General features: G+C 42.1%; 1 protein-coding gene across 2 annotated transcripts in view; it reads right to left on the reverse strand.

The window, feature by feature from the left end:
• Positions 1–4,906: 4,906 nt before the first annotated feature.
• The window catches only part of caln1 (calneuron 1), a 72,604-nt gene continuing 51,012 nt past the window's right edge, over positions 4,907–26,498 (reverse strand). For both annotated transcript variants that reach the window (XM_085795771.1, XM_085795772.1), the window contains exons 5-6: positions 12,058–12,214; positions 4,907–5,382 (exon numbers count right to left, since the gene is read on the reverse strand). In XM_085795771.1, the coding sequence (XP_085651897.1) occupies positions 5,255–5,382; positions 12,058–12,214 (285 nt within the window). In that variant the 3' untranslated portion in view covers positions 4,907–5,254. The remainder of the gene's footprint in view (positions 5,383–12,057; positions 12,215–26,498) is intronic.

Genomic DNA, 26,498 nt, shown 5'->3' on the forward strand with positions numbered 1-26,498 from the left:
GATTTTGAGGAATTTTGCACGATGATAAAAGTCAATTAAAACAACTGGAAGCATTTATAAAGCTCATGATGGAGTATGTTACATTCCTGTATTAGTGTGTGAATAACTGTATTAAATGATCTATCACCAAAAGGTTTCATCACAGAACAGAGAAATCAGTCTTTTTACATGTAAGTACAATCCTGTCATCATTTGCACCGTATGGCACTATGTTTAGTCATCTGCCCACAGGTCAGCGCCTCTGCAGTAGACCTGTTGTCTCTGTAGCCTCTCAGCTTATATTGTCTCTAGATAAGGAGTTGCAATTATCTATGTGAGTGCCAATAGAGACATTATTATTATTGGACAGAAAATGTCACCCAGACATGCATTGCAATGTAAGAAAAAAGTTCTATTTACTGTAGGGGATGTTATCTGTGGTCTATGAAATAAGACTCATTTTACACTGGTCTATTTCAACACATACCTGATTTTGATGTGTATTGTTCTAGTGCTTCTAACTGCATCATATCCATGCTTAATGCTACCCTCTTGTGGTCTTAACATAGATACAAGCAGAATATTGTACATTTAAGTAGTGGGGAAGGAAGCAAAGCTAAGGCTTCACATCTCAGAACTCACTTAGCTGTTACAGAGAGTAACTTGCTGTACCAGACAAGCTGTGCACATTTAGTTCAAGGACATGTCCACTGACAAATTGACAGCCACATTACTAAATTTGTGGATCGAACCTCCAGTCAGACAGTATGCCAGACTTTGACCTACAGCAGCATTTCTTTCCTCATTGATCTGTCAGTGCTTTCATGATGACACATCTACCTCTTCAGCCACAGATGATCTCTCCCCCTAGACAATGCTTTTATAATGTAGAACAAAACAGCTACATAAGAGCTATATAAGCTATATAGAGCAACTGTATTCATCAAGGAGGAATGTAAGATACAATAACTTCTGATGAATAAGACACACTTATTAAGGACTCATTAAAAAGAGAAGAATAACAGACAGTGTAGAAGGACACACATCAATATTTCTTTTTAAAAAGCTGTTTTTAAGTTTTACACTATGCTAAGTCTAACATGAAACATTAAGTAACCTGCTCCAGTGATATCATGTCCATGGGCAGAGGCAGAGAAAAACACAATGTTTTTCAGCGTGTTTGTTTTTTAAAATTCATTTTTCAATAAACTAAACATATAACATGTACTTTTAGATATTGGATGAGTAAAAAGAAAGACTCTGAAATTTTACTTTGAGCAGGTTCAGGTTGATAGACAGAGGCTGATGTCTCACCTGAGTCTGACCTCATTATGTTGCCCCATATGTCCTCATTCGGCCCCGGTGCTTATACACTTGTCCTGTTTCCGTTAATTTAAACCTTCCCTTCACATCAGTTTTCCTGTCTTAAAAGTCTTCTTCAGCCATAAAAGGGAGATAGGTCCATGTTGATTAGATTTTTAATGTCTCTATTTATTTTCTATTAGACCAAGGTATAAAATAATAGAGACAAAGAAACAAATACCATAATTTTAACCCACGTAGATAGAGATTTGCATGAAATACTTGTTCTCAAGTGTAAATGTTCATTTATGTTATCTTATTTTAATTTTTGAAGAGAAGTGTTTGTTTGTTGGATGGCTTTGAACTTAGACTCTCCTGTAAATCCAGTACAGATGATTAAATAAAACATACACCACATTTAAAAAACACAGTTTTATTGCATCAATGCTTCATCCTTTGACTTTTGTACAATTTCTCTATTTACAATTTTATAATTATTTTGCCTCTAATAAATAGTACAACTCAAAGTCTCTCTCTAGTCTACATGTTTAAATATTGCACATGCAAAGTATGTATAGTATGTGCTTGTCTAATAGATACTTATTAGCTTTATACAAAGGTATATTAACAAAAACGTGGGATCCAACCACCATGCTACTGAAGAAACACTGTGCGGTTCTCCTTCAAAATAAAACTCTAGTCCAGCCATGCAGCCATTCTGCAGAGGGGGCGAGGACAGTTTGATTACAGTGAACCTGTTACCATGGTAACTGCAACTCAAAACTCGCAAAAGGTAAATTTGAAAGTAAGAACAAATAAATGAAGCACTTTCTCCAGTTAACCACTGTGTGACAGCAGTGACCAGCTGTGGACCTGGTGGGAAATTTCCACCATTTACTGCAAGACTGACAGATTAAAAAAAAAAGAAAAAAAAAAAGAACAAAACAAATTTTAATCAGTGTTACTTTTTCAGATAAAAAAAAATATAACCAGTGTGACCTACAAGGTTCTGAAGACTGTTATATTTTATTCCGTCTCCAAAACGTAATATTGATAAGTCATCTGTGAATTAAACCCTTTACAGGTTCAAAAGGACTTTTTCTGCCATATGCCAGAAATCTATTCCTATAAATAGATTGTGTTTAAATCTATGTGTCCGCGTACAAGTGCTGTTCTACCCGCAGTGTCGGTAGACCAAAGTCAAACTATACATTATACATAAAAATCCTTGGATTTTAACATTTAATATCAACAATTTCCAGACATTGTGAATATAATGCTGTGAGAGTCCTGTCTGACATCACATTCCTATAGTGCACATACACTGTGTGGTGCGTGAACAACGTGATCTTACTTCACCTGTAGATGGCAGTCTTGCACAAACCTACAGCTCTCCTTGTCATTTTATTGGAATGGATGACAGGTACAGTGCAGCAACAATAACAACAACAACAACAACAGGAACAAACCAAATCCTACAGGATAAACATTATTTCTGCCAAAAAAATGCCCGTTTGATCTTGTGTTTCCATGTGGGAACAAGGAAAAGCGTCTATATTGAATCGTCTGGTTCACCTCTGTGGAGTTCTATGGCTTTGGCAAGAAGAGTTGAGAGGAAGCAGAAAGGGCCGTCACCGCCGTGAGCCTGATGTGTTTGTGATGAAGCAGCCGCCCCTCAGTCTGCTGAACCCCCTCCCTGCACCTCTGAACCCGAGTGAGCAGAGAGCACCAAGAGTCATGCACATACAGAGATACTGTACACTTTCGACAGACACATTAGACATGAGTTATGGTATTTACAGAAGACACTGACTTGACTGACTGCATGCACTATGGTCTGGGTTAACATGTTGAGATGAGAGTCAGTGCAGGAGTTCAGAGCTGACCTCAGCAGGAATTAAGTCTTTAAATTATTCAGTGCTGTGAGAAAGTTTGCTCATCCTACAAAATGATTTCAAATGATATGATCTGATTTCTTTATCTAGGTTGTGATTTCTGCGGTTCAAAATAAAGAAAAAAGAAATATGGGCACTATGTTTTACCAAACATATTTGTAAAAAAGAAAAAACATGTTGCTCAATTCTCATCTCAGGTTGCAGCTACAGTTTAACTGAAATTATTTCTGCCTTTAATCCCCAATGCTTTTCGAAGAACAGTAGGTCCTAACTTCAATGACCTGGAACCTACTACACATAGAAGACATTAAAAACAAGCAAATGTTCAAAACTGGGATGATACAAAACTGTTGCTCAATGTGTGCCTAAAATGATCAACTTTGATCAACCATTTCAGCTGTATAGCCAACAACAGCTGATAAGGGTTTATGTGCACAGACGATTAGGTGCTTCTTGAGTTGTACACAGCCTTAATCAGAACTAATTATATAAAACCTTATGTAAAAGGAAACAAATGGTGCACAGATCACAAACAAAAAATGTAGGTATCTGATGGAAAACTGTTTTTGTGCACAGAAATCTGAAGGGGATCAAAGCTTTTCACAACACCAAGGTGTAATTCATTGATTTGTTTTAAAGAAAAAAAAAATCCACCCTTAAATACTGATTCACTGTTTAATAAACATCCCATTGCTGCATCATCGTGACTGACAAACACACAGAGATGTTGCATGTCATCATTTTCCAATTAGATTTGGATTTGAGAGCAGATGTCCAAATGTCTGAATATTTAAAACAATAATGACATGTTAGGTTTTGCAGTCGCTCATGATCAAATAGCAAATTCTTCATTTAGTAACAGCATCCACAGGTATGCAGGTCGAACTGTCTCTGGGAGCCAGACTGCATCACAGATTAAAAGGTGCAATTCAGGTTTTGTCAACTGGAAAACCTCTTTGCTATTTTTTCCATGCATCTTTCCACCTACACATTAGCACACAGCTGAATGCAATGGGTTCACACCTGTTCTCTGGAGGTTGTCCAAAGTCATTTTGGGGAAATGAAGGAAATCAACTGAGGCAAAAGTAGACAGACAGACTGTGAGAAAGTGGGCAGACCAAAAAAAAAAAAAGATGAATTGAATAACTCCTAGAGAGTACTGAGCACCACAGATAGATGTTCTCACAGTGAGAGAGTATTGGAAGGTGGATTTTTTTTTTTTATCAAAAAGACACAGAAACTTTTTCTTTGCACTTTCGAACAGTGTTCACCCAACAGTATCCAAGACAGAGAAGATCCAAAACCAAACATTTGGAGCCACTGTACTCATTCATCGATATCACAAGGCCTGGATATACCTTTTAATATTTTCCTCTCTTGACTGCTTGGTTTGTAGCACTGTTGGGCCGATGCCAGTGCCTCATACCAGCCCTCAGATGAAGAAGCTGAAAATGGAAAGTTGGAGAGCTGAAGTATCGTAGCACCACAAGAGCTTCAGGAGCCGTGGTCTGACGCTAATAGATCCTTCTTCTTGAGTGGCGGTTAGGCTTTGCCATCATTCATCCTGGAACTATAATAAGAGAGAAATTGTTCCCCCTCCTCTGCTCCCCTGTCAAGGCCCAGACTGCAGCCCTGGTGGCTCATCAGACTCCTGGTGGGTGACGGATCTGAAGACACACAAGTCACATCTCACCAGATCGGAAAGCAGCGCTGAACTTCTGCACTAAATGTTTTTTTTTTGTTTTTTTTTTACATTATTTTTATTGCATCAGGGAAACAGAGACAACATAGTATTATGTGTAATGTCAGCCCTTGAGTGTCCCTGTCAGAGTAAAGTGGGAGGAGTCCTGCATGACTCCTCATGCTGGCTTCATGGTTTCATTGGACGTTGGGCGGAGAGGCGCCGCTTGGTTAAAAAAGAAACAGAAAAACTGAGGGTAATTTTAAAAATGGATCTCGTTGACGATTATTTTTGAGTGTTACTCTTTGTTGTTCTTTTTCCTATCAGCAGGGACATGACCTCACCCACTGGCATGCACATGCAGGCTGGCTTGTTCCCCTGCTCACAGTGAGAACGGCTACTCCATGCCGTTCCTCAGCATCTGATTGGCTGCGATGAGCATGACGCTGATGATGAATGCCATGGCGAAGGCGCAGATGAGGCTCTTCCTCACACACGTCTGACGGTTCTTCTTCGAGGGGTGAACTGGAAGGGAAATGAGAGGGAGACAGACAGGGATGAAGAACGTGGAAAAGGAAAAGTTTTTTTAAAAGAGGCTACAACTTCTGTCTCCGACATGTCTTTGAACGGGTCATTTACTGCAGGGAAAGAAAATAATGAAGACAAAGAGGGGACCCTCTGAGTAGAGTTTGCAGAGGCTTATTGTATTGTGAAGTGTTTACTGCTTTATGTTGTTGGTTAACTTCTCTCCCCTCTGTGTGTGCTCCCTTTCTTTTTCAACTTCTGTTTTTCGTTATTTCACTACTTTACCCAAGTGCAGAAAATGACCTTGAAAAGCCAAGAGTAGGTATGGTCTAATGGCTGGAGAGCAATAAATTGCAAATGATAATTTGCAACCGAGGACACACCTTTAGGAGGGTTGAAACCAAAGATAGTTTTCATCTATGATACATGTATATTAATGGCATGGCAAAGTGAAGTTACTGTATCTCACCAACACTGAAAAACTTCAAGTTTCAAAACCTCTGCCCAGTAAACAAACCACTCAAACTTACATTTCCTGGCCGACTTCAAAACAGGTTATGATTCACAAAAATATGTTTCACAGTGTCCCAGACCAAAGGAAATAACTGGAGGTGTGATCTTACATCAGTGTTGCTGGGCAAAACGCTCTGCTCTGGATCCCAGCTGAATGAACAGCGGGTTGATGGGAAGTGACCAGCAGAGAGGGACAGTTACAATTCACAGGAGCAGACTGACTGCACAGCATCAGCCAGAAATCTGAACACAACACCCAGTTTGTCTGGCAGTTTTACAGCGCACTAGAGCATGGGGATGTATAAACTATGAAATAACGCACATGAGAATGAACACGTAGAAATTCAGATATCATAACTTCCTGTGTTACTCCACTAGCCTACTTCTAATCATAAAGTTCAGCTGATGTATACAGCTTACCCAGCACAATTGCATCCCAGCAGCACCTCTAAATGGACCACACCTCTATCAGCTCAATATAGGCTAACCCACAATCCACATTCACACAGTGCTGTTGATGCAATAAATCCACCCTTCTTCAGTGTTTATAATGTTCACTTATTTTATTGAAAGTGATTCAGAGGTGTTGATTCAACTTTATGGTCATTTTGGAGGAAGTAGTTTGTGGTGATGTTGAACTGCTGAGAGCTGTTTAATGTTGTGTACACTTCATTCATCTATATTAAAGTTCCCATATTATATAAAATTATATTACTGTGTCTGTTTTGATTATGAAATAGATCTAGATTCAATACTTTGAAAGCAGTCATGTGCTCAGTACACAGAAAAATGTACTCAGCCTGTATTCAGATGCTGAGTATTAAATCGAGCCATCAGGACTTCTGCAACTTTGTGATGTCACAGCTAAGGAGCGGAGCCCCGCCCACCTGAACCTACCATCCAACACTTGCAAAACTTTCTTTTTTTAACTTAGGGTGTATTCAGACCTGGCTTGTTTGGAGCAGGTGTTCAAAAACAGGGAGCGTTTAACTCCACAGACGGTTTGTTGGGTCATATGTGAACACAGCAATCGCACTCGGGTGCAGGATAAAACAAGCGGGCCAAAACCGCCAAGAAGGGGTGGTCTCGGCTCGCTTCTATTCGACTAATCGACTCAGCAACCGACACAACTGACTCAAAAAAAAAAAGTAGCCAATCACGCTGCTGCTGTCTAATGCTGATGTTCAAGCTCCTCCTCCTTCCGGGTAAGATTTCTGACCAATGAGAGAACAGTTGGCATTTGTTTACAACTTTAGATCGCTTGAGACTGTTACCTTGGGAACACTAACGACACAAAAGAAAAATGCAACAATTGTATTGTTTTAGCCTGCGAATCATCGGAACAAAGCAAATAATCCACAGGTCTAAATACAACATTAGTGTTTACCCAATGTCTGATCTTTTATGAGATCGCTCGCAAAACAGTCGACCAATCAGAAGAGAGACCCTGCCTGCTCTCCTTTGATTGGCTGACTTAGATTTTGTTTCTAGAGCTCCAGGGAAAAATCCTGAGAGAGGAGATGTAAAACTACAATTGCTTCTTAAACTCGCAACTATATCTTTGCATGGATCAACACTTTAATTAAAAGACAGCAAAAGTGTAATGGAGCTTTAATGAGAGTCGAGGGTATTTGAGGAGTGTCGTAAAAATGCTGGTGAAGCGGGGGGGATATCAAGCATTTAATACCAATCTTCATGAAGATCAAGACTATTAATTACTATTATCATTATATATAATTCTCCATAATACCCTCTCCAAAGAAACAGAATATGGGAGTGCAAATGAATGACACGATGTCGAACATGACAATGTTATATACAAATCCAAGCTGATGAACACGTTCACATAACAGCAGTCCAGCCTCCCTCTAAGAGACAATTTTCTGCTTCAATCAACCTCCGGTGCCAACCGGTAACTCAGCAGCGGGCTGTGAGAAGCTGGGATGATTTTACCGGGCCACGGTAATTAGGGGAGCTGAGCCAATGACCCACAGCCACACAGCTCTGACTTGCTCTATTTTTAACTCTTAATTCACGAAACACTGAAGTCATCAAAAATGCTGCTCCAAAGAAAATTCAATGTGGAAAGTAGGGCAGAAATTGCTACATCTTTTTTTGGCAGAGGTGTTATTAGTTGGCAATCTCCAGCTGAAAAATACTATTCCAGACACTCGTATAATATAAAACATTACATGACATGATCTTGGATCATCTATGAACGAGCATTCAGCCAATTACCAAGGTTATGTAACTCAATGCTCTCTGAATATTGAGATTTTATGTCAACATATTGTATCTATACAATATGTTTTTTTCCCCTAATGCTCACACACACATTCACACCACAGGTAGAACCACGTTGTATCTGTTGAGCATTTGTACCAGAGCAGGTAAAAACTCACTTTCCACTCCACAGTTTTGTCCTGGAAATGTGGGAACTAGCAGTGAGTCAATTGTAGAAACAGTTTCACAACTCATGATTCTCAAGCTAACCCCAACAATTTAAGCCATGAAGCTGAGGTAACATTATTTCACATATTTTTCAGTGTAAATCAGTATCATTGTGTCATTTCCTTCATTCTAGTGCAGCAAAGTGCCTTATTTTCTTAACAGACACAGACAATCATCTCTAGAAGAATTTGAGGGCAATTGGCAGATTGTTTTTGCAGGTCTACTGAAATTCCAAGTATCTATAGTTGTATTAGAAATGGTGAGTTGACCGGGGTGTCGATGGAAAGACCATGTGTTGAGCTGCTGGCTGGACTGCAGGGACGGGAGGAGAGTTGTGGTCCAGACATTAGTTCTCAGTCCAGTCGCCTGAACCTGCTGTCAGCCTCATAAAACACCTCCTCAGCCGCCTACAGTAACTGCACCACTGCCAAATACCCACAAAGGGTTTTCTTCAGTTGGACCACTGTGCACATTAAAGTAATGAAGTGTAGGTTGGTCTGCGGACTCTGAATTGTGACTATCAACATTCACATGTGCTTCTAATGCATTCAGTGGGGACACTTGAGCCAGCAATCATGCAGTACATAACTGTTTAATTATGATACTTATTCTATTTTCTGCTGAGATCTCTGGTGCCAATATTTAAGTCCAGGTTAGAAATTTGAGAATCTAGGTGAGACATTGATTCTTTTTAATAATTCTCTCCTAATAAAGTTGCATTGTTTGAGAGGTAGACATACAGTACATGACACATTTATCCAGCACTGCATCTCATTCTGATGCTGTGTCTGTTTGTTCATTTGTACATTTTAATTGCACTTGTTTATGCAATGGTGTGTGCCCTGCTACAAATGCAAGTTGTAACAGCTTACAGGTATCCAAAAATACATGCACTCTGCACTCTGCGAGTAGGCAAATCAATTAACAACATTTACATCTTAATTATAATCTTTGTTCATTTTTTCCATAATAATACTGTGAGTTTCGAACTCTGCAGTTCAGGGTAATTAAGCTCTTCCCAAGGGTCCAATGTTGTTGGAAGTGAAATGTCCATTGTTTTTTGATTACAAAGCAGGTCTTGGAGCTACACTGTGTAGTTCACAGACAAACTGTATGCAGCCTGGGTCTAGACGCTGTGTCTTAAAATGAGCTGTCAGGACTTCTTTGTGATGTCTCAACAAAACAGTCACCACCCTCAGATAACAAAGAAAACCTGGACCCAGTGCCTGTCCTTGCCAATTAGAAGAACAGAGGCTTCGAGACTATCCTCTCCTGATTGGCTGAACAGCCTGTTGTTGTGAGAGCTCAAAAGACGAGGTATAAAACTACAATGAGCTGTTTTTCAGTATAAAAGCTACAATATTTTCTCATGAATATTAACACTTCAAATAAATCACACTAAAAACTATTTAATATGGGACATTTAAGGTGGATATCTCTCTAGTAATCCAAAATACACAAATATGTTATGATAAGAAAAAACAATAGAAAACATGACATGACAAAGTCAATTATTGGAACTTCAAATGATGCAGGTTCACAACACAGCCATGCAGGTTCACTGTGGCCTTTAGATCTATACATCTGTATGGTCACAAAGTTGACTTCCACGCTTGTACCTGGCTGCTTGTCACGCCCCGAACAGCTGTTCCTTGGCCCCAAACACTATTGGTGCAATTTGTTCAGCCATGAATCAGTGCCTGGTGAACTTCTATGGATCAGTGGTTACATTCTTTATTCTGTTGTTTTTCAGCTCCACACATATTGATTCAGGAGTGAGGTGAAGCCGGAGGGAAATCAAGTGGCTCTTATGCTACCTCATATATCAGAGAGCTGAAGCAGTAAGAACCAGAGGAGCATGATGAGTGGTGCTCAGTATGAATCGCACTGTGACACAGTGTATTGATCTCGCCATGACTGAGCACATTTTGGTGTCCCTCTGTGGCAGGTGGTGCTCATGGGCCTTGGGGCTAACAGATGTGAATGCTGTCTATGAATCTGCAGTGGTCAGTCTTCATCATAAAGCCAGCAGGGACATCATGTTGTCATCACTCCACGCCAGTTTATACACCCTGATAAAGTACCGGCGCAATCTGTGTCCATCCTCACTGACACGAGGGTCAACCCTGTAAATCCCCTGTAGGACAGGTCGTATTCATAGACAGGCGGTGACTGGTCAAAAGGGGCATCAAGGCCTTTGGTATTCGACACATACAATATTATTTATGTTGCAAACACTGCACGCTAAGCAAGTAGGGACCCTGCTCGACAACACTGCCTTCAGGATCGGTAGGAACTAGTAATATTATGACTCAGCATTTCCTACAAACAAATTCACCAGTATGGTGTTGATGACAAAGTGGACAGCAGTGTGAAAGCCTTCTCTCAGAGCACAGATGGCACCAGTCAAGGCAATGAACTCCTATAATGCAATTTAAAATTCACATATTCACAGTATGATATTTCTCCCTACGCATCTTTGAGCACAGCCATAGTCAGCTTGCCAATTTATTTTTGTTTTTGCTGTTCTGTTTTTTTTTTACTAAGGTACCCTTAAGGACGCATGTGTTGTACATTTGTAGATATGTGTTTTTTTGTATAATATACCGATATTATAAATATACTGCAAATAATATAAATATATTGTACATTATACAGTATACGTACATATTACTAAGGTATAACTCAGTATGTACACATAGAAACATATGCATATAGATGAAGATACCAATGCATGATTGATTCTTTTATTCTTTTTCATTTTATTTTATTTTTATTTACCTGTGTGGATGATGGAAATATGAAGATACTTGGTGTACTGCTATGTTTGTACATCTGTAGTTTGTAAGATGTAGAAGAAAAATAAGAAATCTCCCTCTAATTAGTCCCTATCGTAACCTGTAAATCTGTTTTGACTATAAAGACAGTGAAGCCTTCCAGTTGAGGCTCACCAGCAGAGAGAGAGAGTGAGGAGCAAGATGTGCGCAGACTTGCTCAGAGGGTAATAATGTTTATTTGAACACATCTTTTTGGCTGCTGTTTAGCAACAAGCATCTGCTTGGGTGCAGCCCAAGAGGTCCTTGTCAACATATGTTGGTACAGTAGTACATAGTAACACATGGACTGCAACCTGAGCACTATGCCACTAGGCTTTCTGTAACAGTTTCTGTTCAGATGTAAATGTTTCATGTAGATTCAGCTGCTTTTTACTCTGGTTATCTGATCAAAAAAAATATCTTTATCGAGACTAAATGCAAAAGACACTCGAACACTGACTAACTCGCTGAATCTAAAGCCAAACCAGGAGTACAGTGTGAAAACAAAAATACTTCAAAATAAAAACTGTTTGAAAAACACAAAAAGACAGCATTTGAGAGATTAAAAAAGACCCAGAATACCCTCTGCTGCTCTGATATCCATAAATCTTGGATGGCTAGTTTTGCGGAGCCAGGTCATATATATTTAAATGTGCACCACTTCAGAACAGGTGACCAGCCGGCGATCGTCTCCACAAACGCTCTTTATCAATAAATCAGCAGGCATGCTGCGACTCTGCTGGATGTAGATCCTGATGAGGAAGCTCAAATTCTTCCTGACAGCGTGGATAATTTTCTCTCTCACTGCACACACACACACACACTACAGCATACACACAGGCACACACACACTTGCATAAGTGCCTGTGTGTGAAGTTAGCTCACTCTCGCTCACCTCCCTCAAACTCTGTCTGACAGTTCCCAGAGTTTTCCTTCAGGCTCTCTTCCTCGTTGATGATGATGTTCTCGATGTCCTTCATGGTGAGGTGCTCGCGGAAGGCGAAGAACAGGATGTGTTTCAGCTCCTCCAGGGTGATCTTCTGCATGTCGAACTGCAGGAGGAGAGAGATGAGATAAAATGGGATGAGATTGGGAGGTAGTCAAATAGTTTTCCTTTCACACTAATAAACTTTATGCAGGACATCAAGAGTATAAACCAAACAGGTGCTAACTCATGTCTACAAAAACAACAAGACGCAGCTCTCCCTCAGTTTCAGGATCAGTGTGCTGGCTCCAAAAAAACAATACAAAAGAAAAACCCCAATCACACTCATGTCACTCATTGAGATTTCGCTGCCCACATCTTACAATAAATGATGCACAAGGAAGTCAAATACATAAATCAGTATGCATGTTCTAGTAATTCTTTATCATGACGCCCCAGTCTCTCTCACTAAAATGCACTCACTTTAATCAAAGCGACGCACAAAGTTGGTGCTCTGATTAAATTAAATGTGCTGGAGTTACGGCCTAAAAGAGATTGATTTGTTGCTCAGTTTGAGCATTAACACAATTCAGTCCAAAAGAAGGCATTCACACACACACACACACACACACACACACACACACACACACACACACACACTTGTAGAGAGGTTTGAAGGGCAAAGACTAAATACAAAGTTATTGTATAAAATGTTGGGAGGAGCTTGTTTCTGCTGGTAGTTTATCACATGCCCTGCTTGAACATGGTTCTTTATACAGGGGGTGATACGGTTTTCTCTGTGTTAAGATGCTTAAAGCATGGGAACAGCTGACCCTAAAACTCACATTTCAATCACTCTAATGGCTTGACACCAGTTTTAAGGACAGTCTGGGGCATGAAGCCACATCTGAGCAATCCTGTTACAAAAATGTGCCTATTTTCCTCCGGCGACCTTGTGTATTTTGGTCTGGAGTGCACAACAGGATACAGTCTCAAAGCCAAATTCTGGACTAAGTAAATCTAATCTGTGACATCAAGTAAAATCTTTCAATGCTGCTTCAATGAAAATGATGGAAAGTGACAAGCCAAGGTGACTGAACCTGCAGCAAACAAAATTAGACCATCTGAGTGGATTGCACAGGGGAATACAGACTCATTTAATGGTCACGATTACTTTTGAAATATATCTTTTCAGCTGTGTAAAGGTTCAGAAGAAGCAGCTTCAGGTTGTGTCAACACACTGTGAATGAAAGAGATTTTCTTCTTGTGACTACAGAGGGAGTCAATGCCTTGACATTTTTATGTTCCCCCAAAGACAGTTAGAATGGATCAGATTTTATGTAATTTATTCCTTTGTAAAAAATATTTAACCACATTTTGATCTCAACTTGCAAATCCTATATCCCATCCAAAAATACTTTGTATTATCAGTGCATAAATCACACTTTATTGTTATCTTTCCTCCTCAGAGTGAACTAATGAACACACAGACCACACACACACCACCACCACAGCTCCACAAAGATTCATTATTGAAGCTCACTAAAAATTAAGGGTCAATATTATAGCTTTTGTTTTCTGAGTCATTAATCAAAGGAGAAAGTAAATGCAAATGTTTGCAAGATGAAGGTAAAATAAAATTCATATCATAACAGAGTCATAAATACATTTTGGTGACATATAAATGAAGGGCAAAAAAAAAGAGTTTATTCCTTATGTAGCTAAACATTAGACTGAGAAGTGAAAATCACACCACACAGGACTGTTTGGTGTGGAGTGTTTTGTTTTGCCTGGAAATAGAAATGCTCATTGGTACTTGACAGAATAAAGCAGGGGACAGTCAAATGACATATGAATCTGACCCCAGTTTGAATATGGTCTCATCTTCTAGACCCCCCCCCCCCACACACACAGTCAGGCACAGAACCTCTCGGAGAACGAATATAATATAAATGCAGTATATCAAGACTGAAGTTATCAACAACGGAACTAATAAATTAATGGACTGTATTATTGAGAAGTCCTGCATTATTGACTCCACTAACGCCTGGGGTACTAAAAACACACTTTGTAAATTTCTTCAGCAGAATGATGGACCTGAATAACGCCTGACCACAGCAAATCCAGAGACCTTCCTGTCATTGTTCATCATCATCATCAAACACTGAATAAAAGCACAACAAACTTGTGTCGCAAGATGTCTTACACCAAAACACTCAGTATTCAAGTGAACGTGTTCTGATGCTAATGAGCTGCTGCACAAACTCTAGCACAAGGTTTTGCGTGTCTAACTCCTCTCACCTCTCATGTGTGACAACTTAAAACAGATGTTTTGTTTATTGTTTCAGAATCAGATGACATGTCCTCTAGGCAGCAGCGCTCTGCTCATTTCTCCTCTACATCTCCGTGTGGGGAACAGAGGAAGAATGAAACGCTAACCTGTCCTAAACAGTCACATCCACCTGGAGCCATCCTGCAGCATCTGCCACTTAAAGTTATAGTCTGCTCCTCTGTCGCCTCTCCACACGGGAGACAGTTCGGTGGCCAGAGTGTGTTTACCTGACCTTCGTCCAACCTTGCTGCCTCCCAATGACGCCACTGCTAGGAGACATCAAGAGACTACAGGAGCTTCATTTGCCAGGGAAAAGAAGGGCAAGCCAGGGGATAGATACATTCACTCCAGCGGCAGATAAGGAAAAGTCATTTTATTTCCCCTTTCCACATCCCACGGACTTGCTCAGACTATATTCACATTCAAGCATGGAGTGACCTTTATGAGAAAATACGCGGAGTAGAAAAGAATGATGCCACAGAAAAGATTTTTAGTGGGACACCCAGTGTTGTGTTACCTGCTGTTTTATACTAAACCCCATACATAGAGAGAAGAAGCCTTCAGTCTGATATCTATAACATACCTCAAGCACCTTAAAGGAAAACTGGAAAAGTACAAAATGTAAAGACCCGACAGAGAAATGTCCATGAAGACATTTACAAGATCACTAAAATCTCTACTTATCTCTCCAAAAGCAGTTTCCATAACAACAACAGACAACAGAAGACCCTATAATCTACTGCATCTGAGACACCACTGGTCCCATCCTGATGAACCTGTTCAGTATTTACTTGCACTGAATTGTAGACAACATGGTGAGGAGGAGCATACTTAACTGTTCTGTTGGTTGTGCGTGTGTGGTGTATGGTTTTTAAATTGTTTTGCAGGATGCACAGCACTGATTGTCCAAGACAAATTTCCCTCCAGGGACAATAAAGCTTACTTTGATTTGATTTGATTAACACCAGTATCATCAGCACAGTGCGTTTACAAATGACTGAACACACCTTATGCATTGTTTTTGTTCACATTTAACATTGCAGAATCAAAAAGAAAGTAATAAGGGGATATTGCATTTTTAATTCTATCTCCTCTGGGGCACCCCAGTGGCTCACCTTGTTGAGTGCATACCATGAAGGCAATGTCTTCACTGGAGACACCTGTTTGATTGCAGCCTCAGGCTGCATGTCATCATCTCTTTCTATAACAACTTTCCTATCTCTGTGGAGGAAAAATGTCCTGATTAACAGGGGGAAAAAAGTGAATGAGGGTGCAATGACATCATAAAGGGGGCATATGTTGTTTTTTTTAGTCATCACTGGTGAGGTTGTATCAGCACATATTTTATGTTGATAAAATGTATATTCTGTTCAAACTAGGACAGCATCCACATAACTTACAGCTTGTCAGCAGAGTGCACCATGACTAACATGTCAGCATGGCACTGAGAATACAAATGTTCATTGACAGACACGGTTTGCTGTCTTTTTACATCAGTATTTTGTCTGAGATGCAATTTCCATTTTAGCAGATTATAGAAGAAACATTATCTTTGAAAAATATTATCAACAATAACAATCTCTTCACCGGTTATCATCAAAATTCAATAAAACGATGATTATGATAAGTGTTATGGTGCAAAATGGAGCTCAGTCTAAAGACAGGCATTGAGGTTGATTTTCCAGCCCGAGCAGGAACGTTGCCCTTGGATTAAACCATGAACCTTTTCGATTTTGTCCGACTGAGCGCGTGCCTGTTCTTCACACTGCTAAGTGCATTTAGGGTTGAAGATGAGGGAGGAGAGAGACTCAGAAGAGAAAAGCTCTGTTCTTCTCTACACTCGTAAATGAGGCGTGTTCAGCAGCTCACACACAGAGGAGGTGAGAAGGTGCCAAGAGCCAGCATCAATCCATCTGCCATCAGCACTTCGCTGTACAGCCAAATCATACAATTAGATAATGCTCTGCATACACTCTATGAATCATTTACATTCATTTGCTGAGCTACATTTTAACATGATCAACTGACAAGACATGTCTTTTTTAATGGCAGAAACTTCATGGTGGATGGTGGATAGAAATGCAGAACAATTCTGTGTATAGCCACCAAGCTACAGACATTTATGACCTCTGCTCCTAAAACTCGATTTAAACCTGTCAGTTCATGTCTGGAAACATACTGTACGATGTGTGTGTTTCGACAGCCATCTTGACAGATATACAAACTACCACCATCACCAATACATACTTATACCACTGAAATGTGGTATAAGTTTTTTTTTAATCAGCAACTCAGAGCCTGCTCTCTTCTGACTCACACACTGGCCTGTTGTTACTACAGCTCCAGAGAGAAGCCTGAGAGAGGAGATGTAACAATACTGAAATACTCTTAAAACTATTTATTATTATTTATTTATTTGTTTATTTCGGGCATGTCAATTAAATCATCATCATCACACTTCATCTTAGTTCAAATAATACAATACACATGGCCGAAAGGGAAAGCAGGAGAAGCTAAAGCTTATCTAGTCCCGCCCCCATTACCCACAGAATAAAATCTTCATCATAACCTTTCCTTGTCTTTTGCTTTTTACATTTTGACAGAACACTTTCTTTTATTCATGACATCTTGACATAAGATCTTACAACAGTAGGTAGTAATATACAGAGCTTAAGTCTAGCTCTAGACAGTACATACAGATTACGTGTGTGTCTGCACATGTGTCCATATTTGTCCGTCATGAGTGAACAACAGTCTCATCTTGTAGCCTGGCATGTCACAAAGTCACAAAGTGGTCCAATTGACAGAGAGCAAAAGTCCAATGTACTTATTATTATCTTCTTTTAAACAACTTAGTATAAGAAAATTGAAATGCGTAAAATATGGATCTTAAATATTGCAATATTCTAATAAGGTAAACAAAAGTTTGTAAATTAACAACAGAAACTTTCAAACTTAAAATGAACATCAGCACTTGGCAGGATTTTTGATGACAATCCTGGTCATCTATGCTGGTCAACAACTACACAGTGTCAACAAGAAGTCGCACTGGCATTGCAGAAATTGAGACTTAGATGTGACCAGTACCTGTATAGCTTTATACAGTTATGTCTTTATGATTGCCACATTGTCAGAAGATGAATAAACAAGTTGGAAAAAAAAGAAAACTGAAAAGGAAAAAACCCTATTTTATGCAAGCAACTATATGTGACATCCAAGAGATGATGAAAAGTCGCTTCCCTCCAAATAAAATTACATCCTCTTGCACTTTGGGAAGTTGCAGCCGTCAGTTCAATAACTTCAGCACCTCCTTTAGACTCTGTGCAGACCTCATTTGCATCGTCATCCAGTCACCAGCTGTCTTACTCCATACAGTATACTGTACACTCAGCTGCTGAATATTTGCACAATAACCTAAAGACAGGTTCAACTCATCAGTGCAATGAAAGTTAACAGGTTGAGGCGTTGACAGGCCACTTATTAAGCACTGACCACATTAGCTGCCATATGTGAGGGAGGTTATAAAGTAATGACTTGTCATTGCTCGATTCCATCGAACAATGTCTGAGCAGTAACTTCTCAGATCATCCCTGCTGCAAACCTCTCCACTTCTTGCCGCTGGTAAAAATTTATTGACATGACATTTATTATTTACAGGGCAGTTTATATACACTCTTGCATTATTCACAGTCCAGTATCTGAATCTGCTCTTTTTCCTTAATGCCACTTCTCACTCCAAGGAAATCTCTCTCTTTCTCTCCTGCTCCTGTCTTAGATTTGTGTGTCTTTCTGTTCCTACATTTAAAGTTTATTTCTATATAATGACTTTTATTGCAACTTATAACTTTAATGTATTTCACACAGCTGGAGGCAAAGTCTTTTGTCTACACAGTGTACACTGTACACATTTGTTCCTGTTCATCTGTGACGTCCTGCTCTCTACACATCTGTATTGAAGCTGAGCACAAGATCAAAAAGGAAGAACTCTCTTTATACCTCAACCTTTCACAATTCATTCTCACTCTGAGGTGATTTTAGTAACCATTCAGATTTCAGCACAATCTCAACCAGCCAATCATGTTGTCATGGTCCAACCTTTAAAATCGGTCCCCCCCTGTTCTGCTGTCAGCTGTCATGTTACTGTTGCTGCAACCTCTCCTCACCCTTTCGCCTCCAGCAGCATCCCGCTCTGGTTTTCATGTGATGACATCACGACAGGGTCCAATATACAAAGACTCTCTTTTCCCCTCTTGTTTTGCACATTCAGGAGGATGTGCAGGGAGTGGATCACCCTGTTTGCTATTTCTCAAAGAAATTTGCACTTGCCCTTATGCTTGCCGTGTATCATTTTGAAGTGTATTTGGGGTCTAGTGTGGTGCCAGTTCAGGTTTTTACAGATCACAATCCCGTGGTGTTCCTGGCTAGGATGCGTAACACTTCCCTCAAAAATTTTATGAATGGTGTTTACTCAAATGAGCTGGTTTTAAATACTGGAGCACCACAAGGTTGTGTATTGTCGCCGCTGTTGTTCTCAATTTATATAAATGCTATGACTGTAGATATATGAACAATGTTAAACTGTTAAAATATGCAGCTGACATGGCCTTGGTCGGGCTTATGTCAGAAAATAACCCCACACTCGAGGAAGCTTATTTGAGACAGGTCTCTGTACTGCAGGACTGGTGCCAGTCCGGCTATTTGGAAATTAATGTGGCCAAAACAAAAGAACTCATAATACAAACAAAGGGAATTACTAATGTCACCCCTGTTGCTCTCAACAACCAGACTGTGGAGGTCGTAGATCAATTTAAGTATTTGGGCACAATCATTGATCACACCTTGAGCTTCAATGAGAACTCAGAAAGTGTTTTTAAGAGAGCAAACCAGCGACTGTTTTTAATCAGGAAATTAAAGAGCTTTGGTATAAGTCGACATATACTGGAAATGACATACAGAGGCCTTGTTGAAAGTATTTTGCAGTTTAATATAGCTGCTTGGTATGGCAACCTGAAGGTGCAGCAAAAAAAGAAGCTTTCCTTTATAGTAAATATTGCTGGGAAGCTGGTCGGTAAGCAACGTCAACTCGGTGAGCTGTTCAACGCCGCAGCTGTCAGGATGGCCAGACAGATATCTGAGGATGTTACACATCCATTAAACTCAGAGTTCAAACTGTTCCCATCCGGCTGAAGATTCAGAGTTCCCAGGATGAGTCTGGAAATTTTTTTTTAAATCCTTTATTCCACAGGCCATACAAGCATGTTATGATTGTTTGACTGCACCTGGCAACCCCTTAGAGGGCTGTTGTATCTGCTGTTGTTGTTGTCTATGCCTGTTTTACACAACATTTCAGTTTGTGTCTTGTTTCTGCACTCCATGTGTATGCTGTGGAGTGCTTTGAGTGTCTTATGATTTGTTGTCTTGGAGAGGCCGAAGACAAATTTCCACTACGGTGGACAATAAAGTCTTTCTATTCTATTCTATTTTTCATAGCACATAATCAGGTAACAAGACTAGACTAACCTTAGTATGTTCATTACTGTATATCCACCTCCATCCTTGCTTAAAGCCCATGGTCCTCTGCACACATTGGCTTCATTGTTAAAATGAGTGCTCAGCATTTTTATCGATCCCTGCTTTTAAACAGCGCTACTTCCCCGCCCTCCCTCAAAAAGGCCCTGAGCCTTCAGGAGAAATTTATGTCTCCATTACCACTGCGTCATCCAGCCATCAAAGGGCCGAAGATTAATTAAAAGGAAAAAAGAAAAACATAACGTGCGCCATGAGAGTCACAACAGGCGTGAAAGTAAATAGGAGGTCGTATCTCAAAGCGGTCACTGGCCTGTTGGAAGTGACAGGAACACTGGCAACGTGGTGCGTTAATGAAAATGACTCACTTCGATTCTGATGGACCAAACCCTTTACACGTTTAGGCCCTGTGCCAAGGTCTGTAACCTTTTTGCTCCAATAAATTCTTCAGTGTGGCTAAGGCCCTGCGATCAACAAATGTATTTCTGTGGCCTCTTCAGACAAAGGCAGACAACAGAAAACTGATAATTAAAGAGGGAAAGATGAATGCTCACTTCAGGTGTTTAACAGTGTGAATCCCTCTGGGAAATCTATTTGAACCTCGGGACAGGGCGCGATACTCGGCTTTCACGAGGTTCACTCACTTTTTATTCACTCTTCATTTGCTGTGAGCACAGTGACATGATGCCCTTGCCAGCAGCAAATCAAAAGGACAGCAGACCTGTCCTGTGTGTCATTCCCCCCCTTTCTGCTTCCCATTTCCCGTCTCTCTCTCAACTGTCCTGTCCATTAAAGGCAAAAAAGCCCCCCCCAAAATATATATTAAAAAGAAAAATACAGCAGACTTTAGATGGTTTACAGTAACTTAAATCTGAAGAAAGTGAGGAAAGAAGGGGATCTGCCTCAAGCCACTGAGTGAGCTATCAATAGCCAATTACTGTTAGTATGATTAATCAAGGAGAAACTACTCCCATTAACCCCTGGAGTGGAGGCTAGAGGAGCAGCCTGAGGGTCATGGCCCTCATTAGTTGGATTCAGAGGATCTATATGTCCTGCCGTGTGCAATTCATTGCCTCTACTGAAGAAAAACGAGGAAGAGAAGAGACAGAAGGCAGGAGGGACGCTGAAAAGAGGAATGGGATGAGGACAGTGGGTGACAGAGAGGGATGAAGAGGTGGAGGGGAAAAGTGGAGGACCAAGTTAATTCTAAGCACAATTTCACTTGGAGGTTTAACATTCGATTGCAGCTCAATACAAACCTGAGAATTTTCAGCACAAGCTTTAATTAAGCCCAGCGGGCAGAAGCAGCTTCCGTTAACAGTCAGGAACCAAAGATAAACCATACTGTAGTTCTCATCTCCAAACTTTTTTGTTCTCACTTTAACCTAGGTCTAATTAAAACCCAGTCCAACCCAGGAACAGCAGATCGAGTTGGCCTTCAGAACAGGACTGAGGCATCAAATACTGAGCTCCAAGTTCCTAGTGGAGTAGTGACAGCCTTAGACTCCATTTTTTTCCCCATTTGTTTCCAAGCGAAGTCCATTATCCAACTTTGAAAGCAGGGAGATGCATCGATCACCTGCTGACTCTCAGTTCTGAAATTAAAATTGTATCCAGAGAAACGTTACATTAGCTGCTCTGTTTTATTATGTGGAGAAATGCATAACTGAGGACTCAGAGGCCACACTTAAAAGCCAGGGGAAAATGGTAATTTGTGCCGTAATATGAGTTCAGCTCAGAATAGGTAGAAAAAGAGAGAACTCCAACTGTGTCAGGAAATGCTAACAAACTAAAATGTTAAATGATGAATGATGAGAATGAGACCTATCTTTTAAAAATGCACATTCATCCATTCACTATTCATCCTCACTGTCTGCAGCCTTGATGGGACTTTGAAGTGCAGCTTGGAAGACAAAAAGAAAAAAAAATAGAGCTTTCTCCGCATCTCAGCCGACGTTAGCGCACTGATCTGTGCTGTGAAATGATGAACAATGAGAAGCTGAGCCTATGTCTTTTCAATTGCGTTTAGCTGACAAACGATTTTCTCCATACATCTAAAAAGGATTCTGCACTGTGATTACTTACAAGATAAAAATGAAGAAGCTCGCCCCTGAGGAAATCCAGTGTGTCAGGATAATGCAGTCAAAGGCATTTATTTTGATTGACAGATACATCATTAAAATTCTGGGCACTCTGGAACACAAATGATCTTCCAGTGTGTGTGTGTGTGTGTGTGTGTGTGTGTGTGTGTGCGTGCGTGCGACTGACTATGTGTGTCTTAAGTTAAGCGACTGTGCAGTAATGTGTTGCTGACACTTATCAGAGCTGTGGTCTGCATGATAAAGAGCTGTGATGAAGTGAATCACTGAGGTAGCCAAGACTCACATGTAATTAAAGCTCCACAGAACATAAGGGAGGGGGGTTGGGATCAAAAACAACAAAAAAGACACACTGTATGTGAGGAGAAAAAAGGCTCTTTTAAAACATGCAGAGAGGCTTCGTGTGATATAGAGAGCAGGCGTAAGGAGGAGACAAAGTCAGATGAGCTTTCACTTCTCAGGAGGCCTGAGGGTGCATGCTGCTGCTGCTGCTTCTCCACGAGCAGCAGAACTTCAAAGAACACCATCCATGTTTGCTCAGTGCTGGGAGAAGGAGGTTTATCAGCCTGACTCAACACACACAGGCTGATTGGCACAGTAACTCTATGCTGCCAAGCACTTTCACCACAGACTCACTGCATTTACATCCACACTGTGTTCTGGATTATGGCTCAAATGGTTGGATAAAGGTTAAGCCTCTTACTGTATTCTGCTTTATTTGTGTCTAATTAATTCACAAATACAGGTACTTCTGTACCCAAAGGGGAAACCTGTCTGTTTTCAACTGTGACGAGCCCTGGTTTGTGAGAGGCTAGACCCTATTATTAAATACACTGCATGCATTGGCATATTTTAGGTGACAAAACAAACATTAAGTGTCTCAATAAGTTGCTGGGTCACCTTGTGCATCCAGGACAGCTTCAGTGCTCCTTGGCGTTGATTCCACAGTGAAGGGATGGACACAATTCAACTAAAACATATTCTCTCCGCTGGTGTTTTGATGATGGTGATGGAGAGAACTGTCAAAAATGTTCGTCCTAAATATCCCATAGGTGTTCAGCTAGGGGTTCAGCAAGATATGATTCACATCCATCCTCTTGTCCTCATCCTCCAGTAATTTTGGTTTGTCCTTTTACTTTGTCTCCTGCCCGCAATATACAGTAGTAATATCCCACTTACAACCGTATGCTGTATAACAGAAGTTGAAATGCATTGTTTAAGTGTAGTTTTTGTTTACGAGGTAACATGGTAAATCAAATGCAAATGGCTGCGGTTGTAGTTTTTTTTCATACATACTGTATTCAGTAAGTCTAGATTCTTTCTACTTCACTTGACTTATTATGTGGACCCTCTTAAAGTGTCAACTAGTCCAATTTCCCTCCATTCAACTCTTTTTGGAAAGGCTGCGATATCTGTTCTGCACAATTTATATGTGTGTGTGTTGAAAATGAATATGCACTGAAGTAAATGTGCTTTAGATTCAGCAGCAAAAAAAACAAACTATTATGACTCAGATGCGGCCTTGAGCAATTAAGTAATTTAGATGACAGGTGGGGAGAAAATCTGACAACCACTGTGGGAGATTCATCGCAGATGTACCATTGATTTCTACCTTCAAAACTTTACCTGAATTTTAATCACCCAGTAATGCCAATGTAATGAAAGCTGGCAGGCACTGTTCAACAAACCTGTTGCCAGAAATGGTTATGATCAGTAGTCGAGTTGAGGGGGGATGGGGGGGGATGGCATCCCCCCTGAAATAAAAACGATCAAAATCATCCCCCCTGTAAAAATGCCATCCCCCCTCTCCATCCCCTTTTTACATTAAATGTTGGACATAACCATAATTATATTCAGGCTGTCGCCTGGCCTGGGCTTCCCGGCTCTTAGCCCCGAACATTTCTTATATAGCCCAGGTCCAGGATGTTTTCTAGACGGAGTTAAACAGAAGCGCACATTAACTGAGAGGGTAGTTTTGTAATTTCCCGGTCACAGTGAATGCAACACAGGCACGACGCCACGACCAATCAGAGAGAAGTGTTGTAGAAGCGAGAATCCTCCTCCGTGTTTTATTGGTTAACAGCCAGGTAACCAAGGTGACAATCTGAACTCTAGCGATAGATCGCGTTCCGAGCGGTTCCGAATCACGGAAAAGGGGAGAAGTTTCTGCAATCGTGGTGACTCGCGCCAGCAGGGGCAGACCGCCGGTGGGTCAGTGGACCGGCCCGGTCCGGCGTGGTGCTGCAAGTGACCCGCTGACGTTAGTGTGTTTACATTTTTCTGAGCGCGAGGAGTGACTATTCTCGGTCAGAGTTTTGTTTTTGCTCTCCAGCCACAGCTCCACACTAGTTCTATTTCGTCCCTCCTGACCGCCAGAGGCGGTGCTTTAAGCACTGGATAACTCCGCCCGCGCTAGCGCATGTCGAGTACGAATAACAACAATGTCACCTGTGACCCCTGCATGACCCCCGGGAGGCTATATCTTCCGGTGTCAGCAGGCAATCGGCTCCTTCATTCTTCTCGCGACCGCGCGTCGAGGTGTACGTAAGTATAGCATGGCCATTTAATTGGCCTGGTACAGCTATTACTGGCGTGCTGCTGGCTTTGTGCAGCCTCGTGCCTCCGTGGCGGGAGTAACGGGCTGACGCTCGTCCTCCCAGAGGCTGTAGCCGGCGATTTGCACGTTGTATGTTCTTTACCTGCTCTGTAAAGGTGGCTGGCTGGGTGGTGGCGTTTCCGCCCCTCACCTTCCAGCATTGCACGCAGCTGCTGAGGGCTGTGTTGCTAGCAGGTTTGTGCTGCTTTGAATGCTATTAACTGTTCTTTTTTGTGTTTCTCTGTTAGTGTTCAAAGTATTATTGAAGGATTCAACTGTGTTATTGAGGTAGGGTTCCAATCCCTCTTCTAGCTCAGTTGTGTTAAAAAACTGCTTACCTTGTTGGTGAAGGTTGCGTTCCTGCCCCCTCTCCCAACTTGGCTTTGTGTTTCAAGGTGTTGGCGTTTCCGTCCCGGCGACGTCACATCTTGTCTCTTTTTTGTGTTTTTTTGCCACCTGGTTCCGGATGGCGCATGCCTGTGGCAGCTGTATGGCGTCCCTGGAGCCTGAGGATGGCCATGACCGGTGTGTGTCCTGCCTTGGTGTGGATCACCTGCGGGAGGCCATCACCGATGAAGCCTGTATAAATTGCAGCATTATGCCGAGGTCGATAAGGCTGGCCAGGCTAGCCCAACTGGATCCACTCTCCTGTCTGCCCTCATTCCAGTCCGGGGGGGGCGGATTCCTGTCGGGATGCTGCACAGAAGAGGCCTGCCTCACGGGACGTGGGTGCTGTCCCCGCAGGGAAACGACGCAGGAAGACGGACGACCAGCTCTCCTCAAAGGTTGACCGTCTGGCGGCTGATATGGAGGAGATGAAGGCGCTTCTCCTTGGCCTGCAGCCTGCTGGTAGGATGCCACATGCTGCTGCTACGGCTACTCGGGGGTCACCGCTGCCAGTGGACGATGCCATCTCCATTGCAGCGTCATCCAGCCAGTTTAATGATTCTGAGCAGGTTGAGTTGGCGACTCCGACGGTAGCGGGCTCCTCGCATTCTTCGGCCTCGGGTTCCCGGCGGGGCTCTGAGGATTCGTCCATGGGGGCAATCATCCGGGCTGCCCTGGCACGCCTGCAGCTTGATGCGCCTACCGAGGGTAAGGCTCCCAGTGCTTTCTACAGGCACAACCCCCCACCGGCGAAGACTGTGGTACCGCACTCTCCGGATTTTTTGAAGGAGCTGCACTCTTGCTGGGCAGACACGTCGGCCTTCACCAGGCCGGGGTCGGATGAGCGGGCCTTGGCTGCCATGGAGGGTGCTGAGGCAGTTGGCCTTCTCCACATGCCAGCGGTGGAGCCTGCGATCGCGGCCTTGATCGTGTCTCCAGATGAGGCAATGAAGCCTGACCCCCGGTGCCCTTCTGCCCAGTGTAAAGTCACTGATGATTATGTCTGCAAGGCTTACACCACAGCAGCGCGCATCGGCCGCCTGGGAAACACCCTGTCCCACTTCCTCTTGGCTCTCTCGACTTCTCTGCAGGATGCCCACGTGGACGACTCCGTCCGCGACATCTGCGACGCCTCCCTGCAGGCCTTTGCCTGCCAGTCGAGAGAATTGGGTCGGCTCATGTCCACTCTGGTCCACACTCGCCGTCACGTCTGGCTGGCCCAATCGCCCCTGACGGAGGCGACTCGCAGGGTCCTTCGTGGGGTGCCGGCGGCGCCTGGTGAGCTGTTTGGCTCCGCAGCCCTGGAGGCCTTGGACCGCACAGCTGAGGCGGATGAGACCAGGAGGCGACTGGCAGGTCTCCACAAGAGGACGCCTACCTCCAGCAGGCCGAGGGCGTTCCCATCTGCCCCTCCACGTCCTCCACAGATGCCCCCCCAGGCTGCTCAGCGGCCGTCGCGACGGGACACGAG

Source organism: Trachurus japonicus, chromosome 13, assembly GCF_045865225.1.
Source record: "Trachurus japonicus isolate A0001 chromosome 13, Traja_1.0".
NCBI lineage: Eukaryota > Metazoa > Chordata > Actinopteri > Carangiformes > Carangidae > Trachurus > Trachurus japonicus.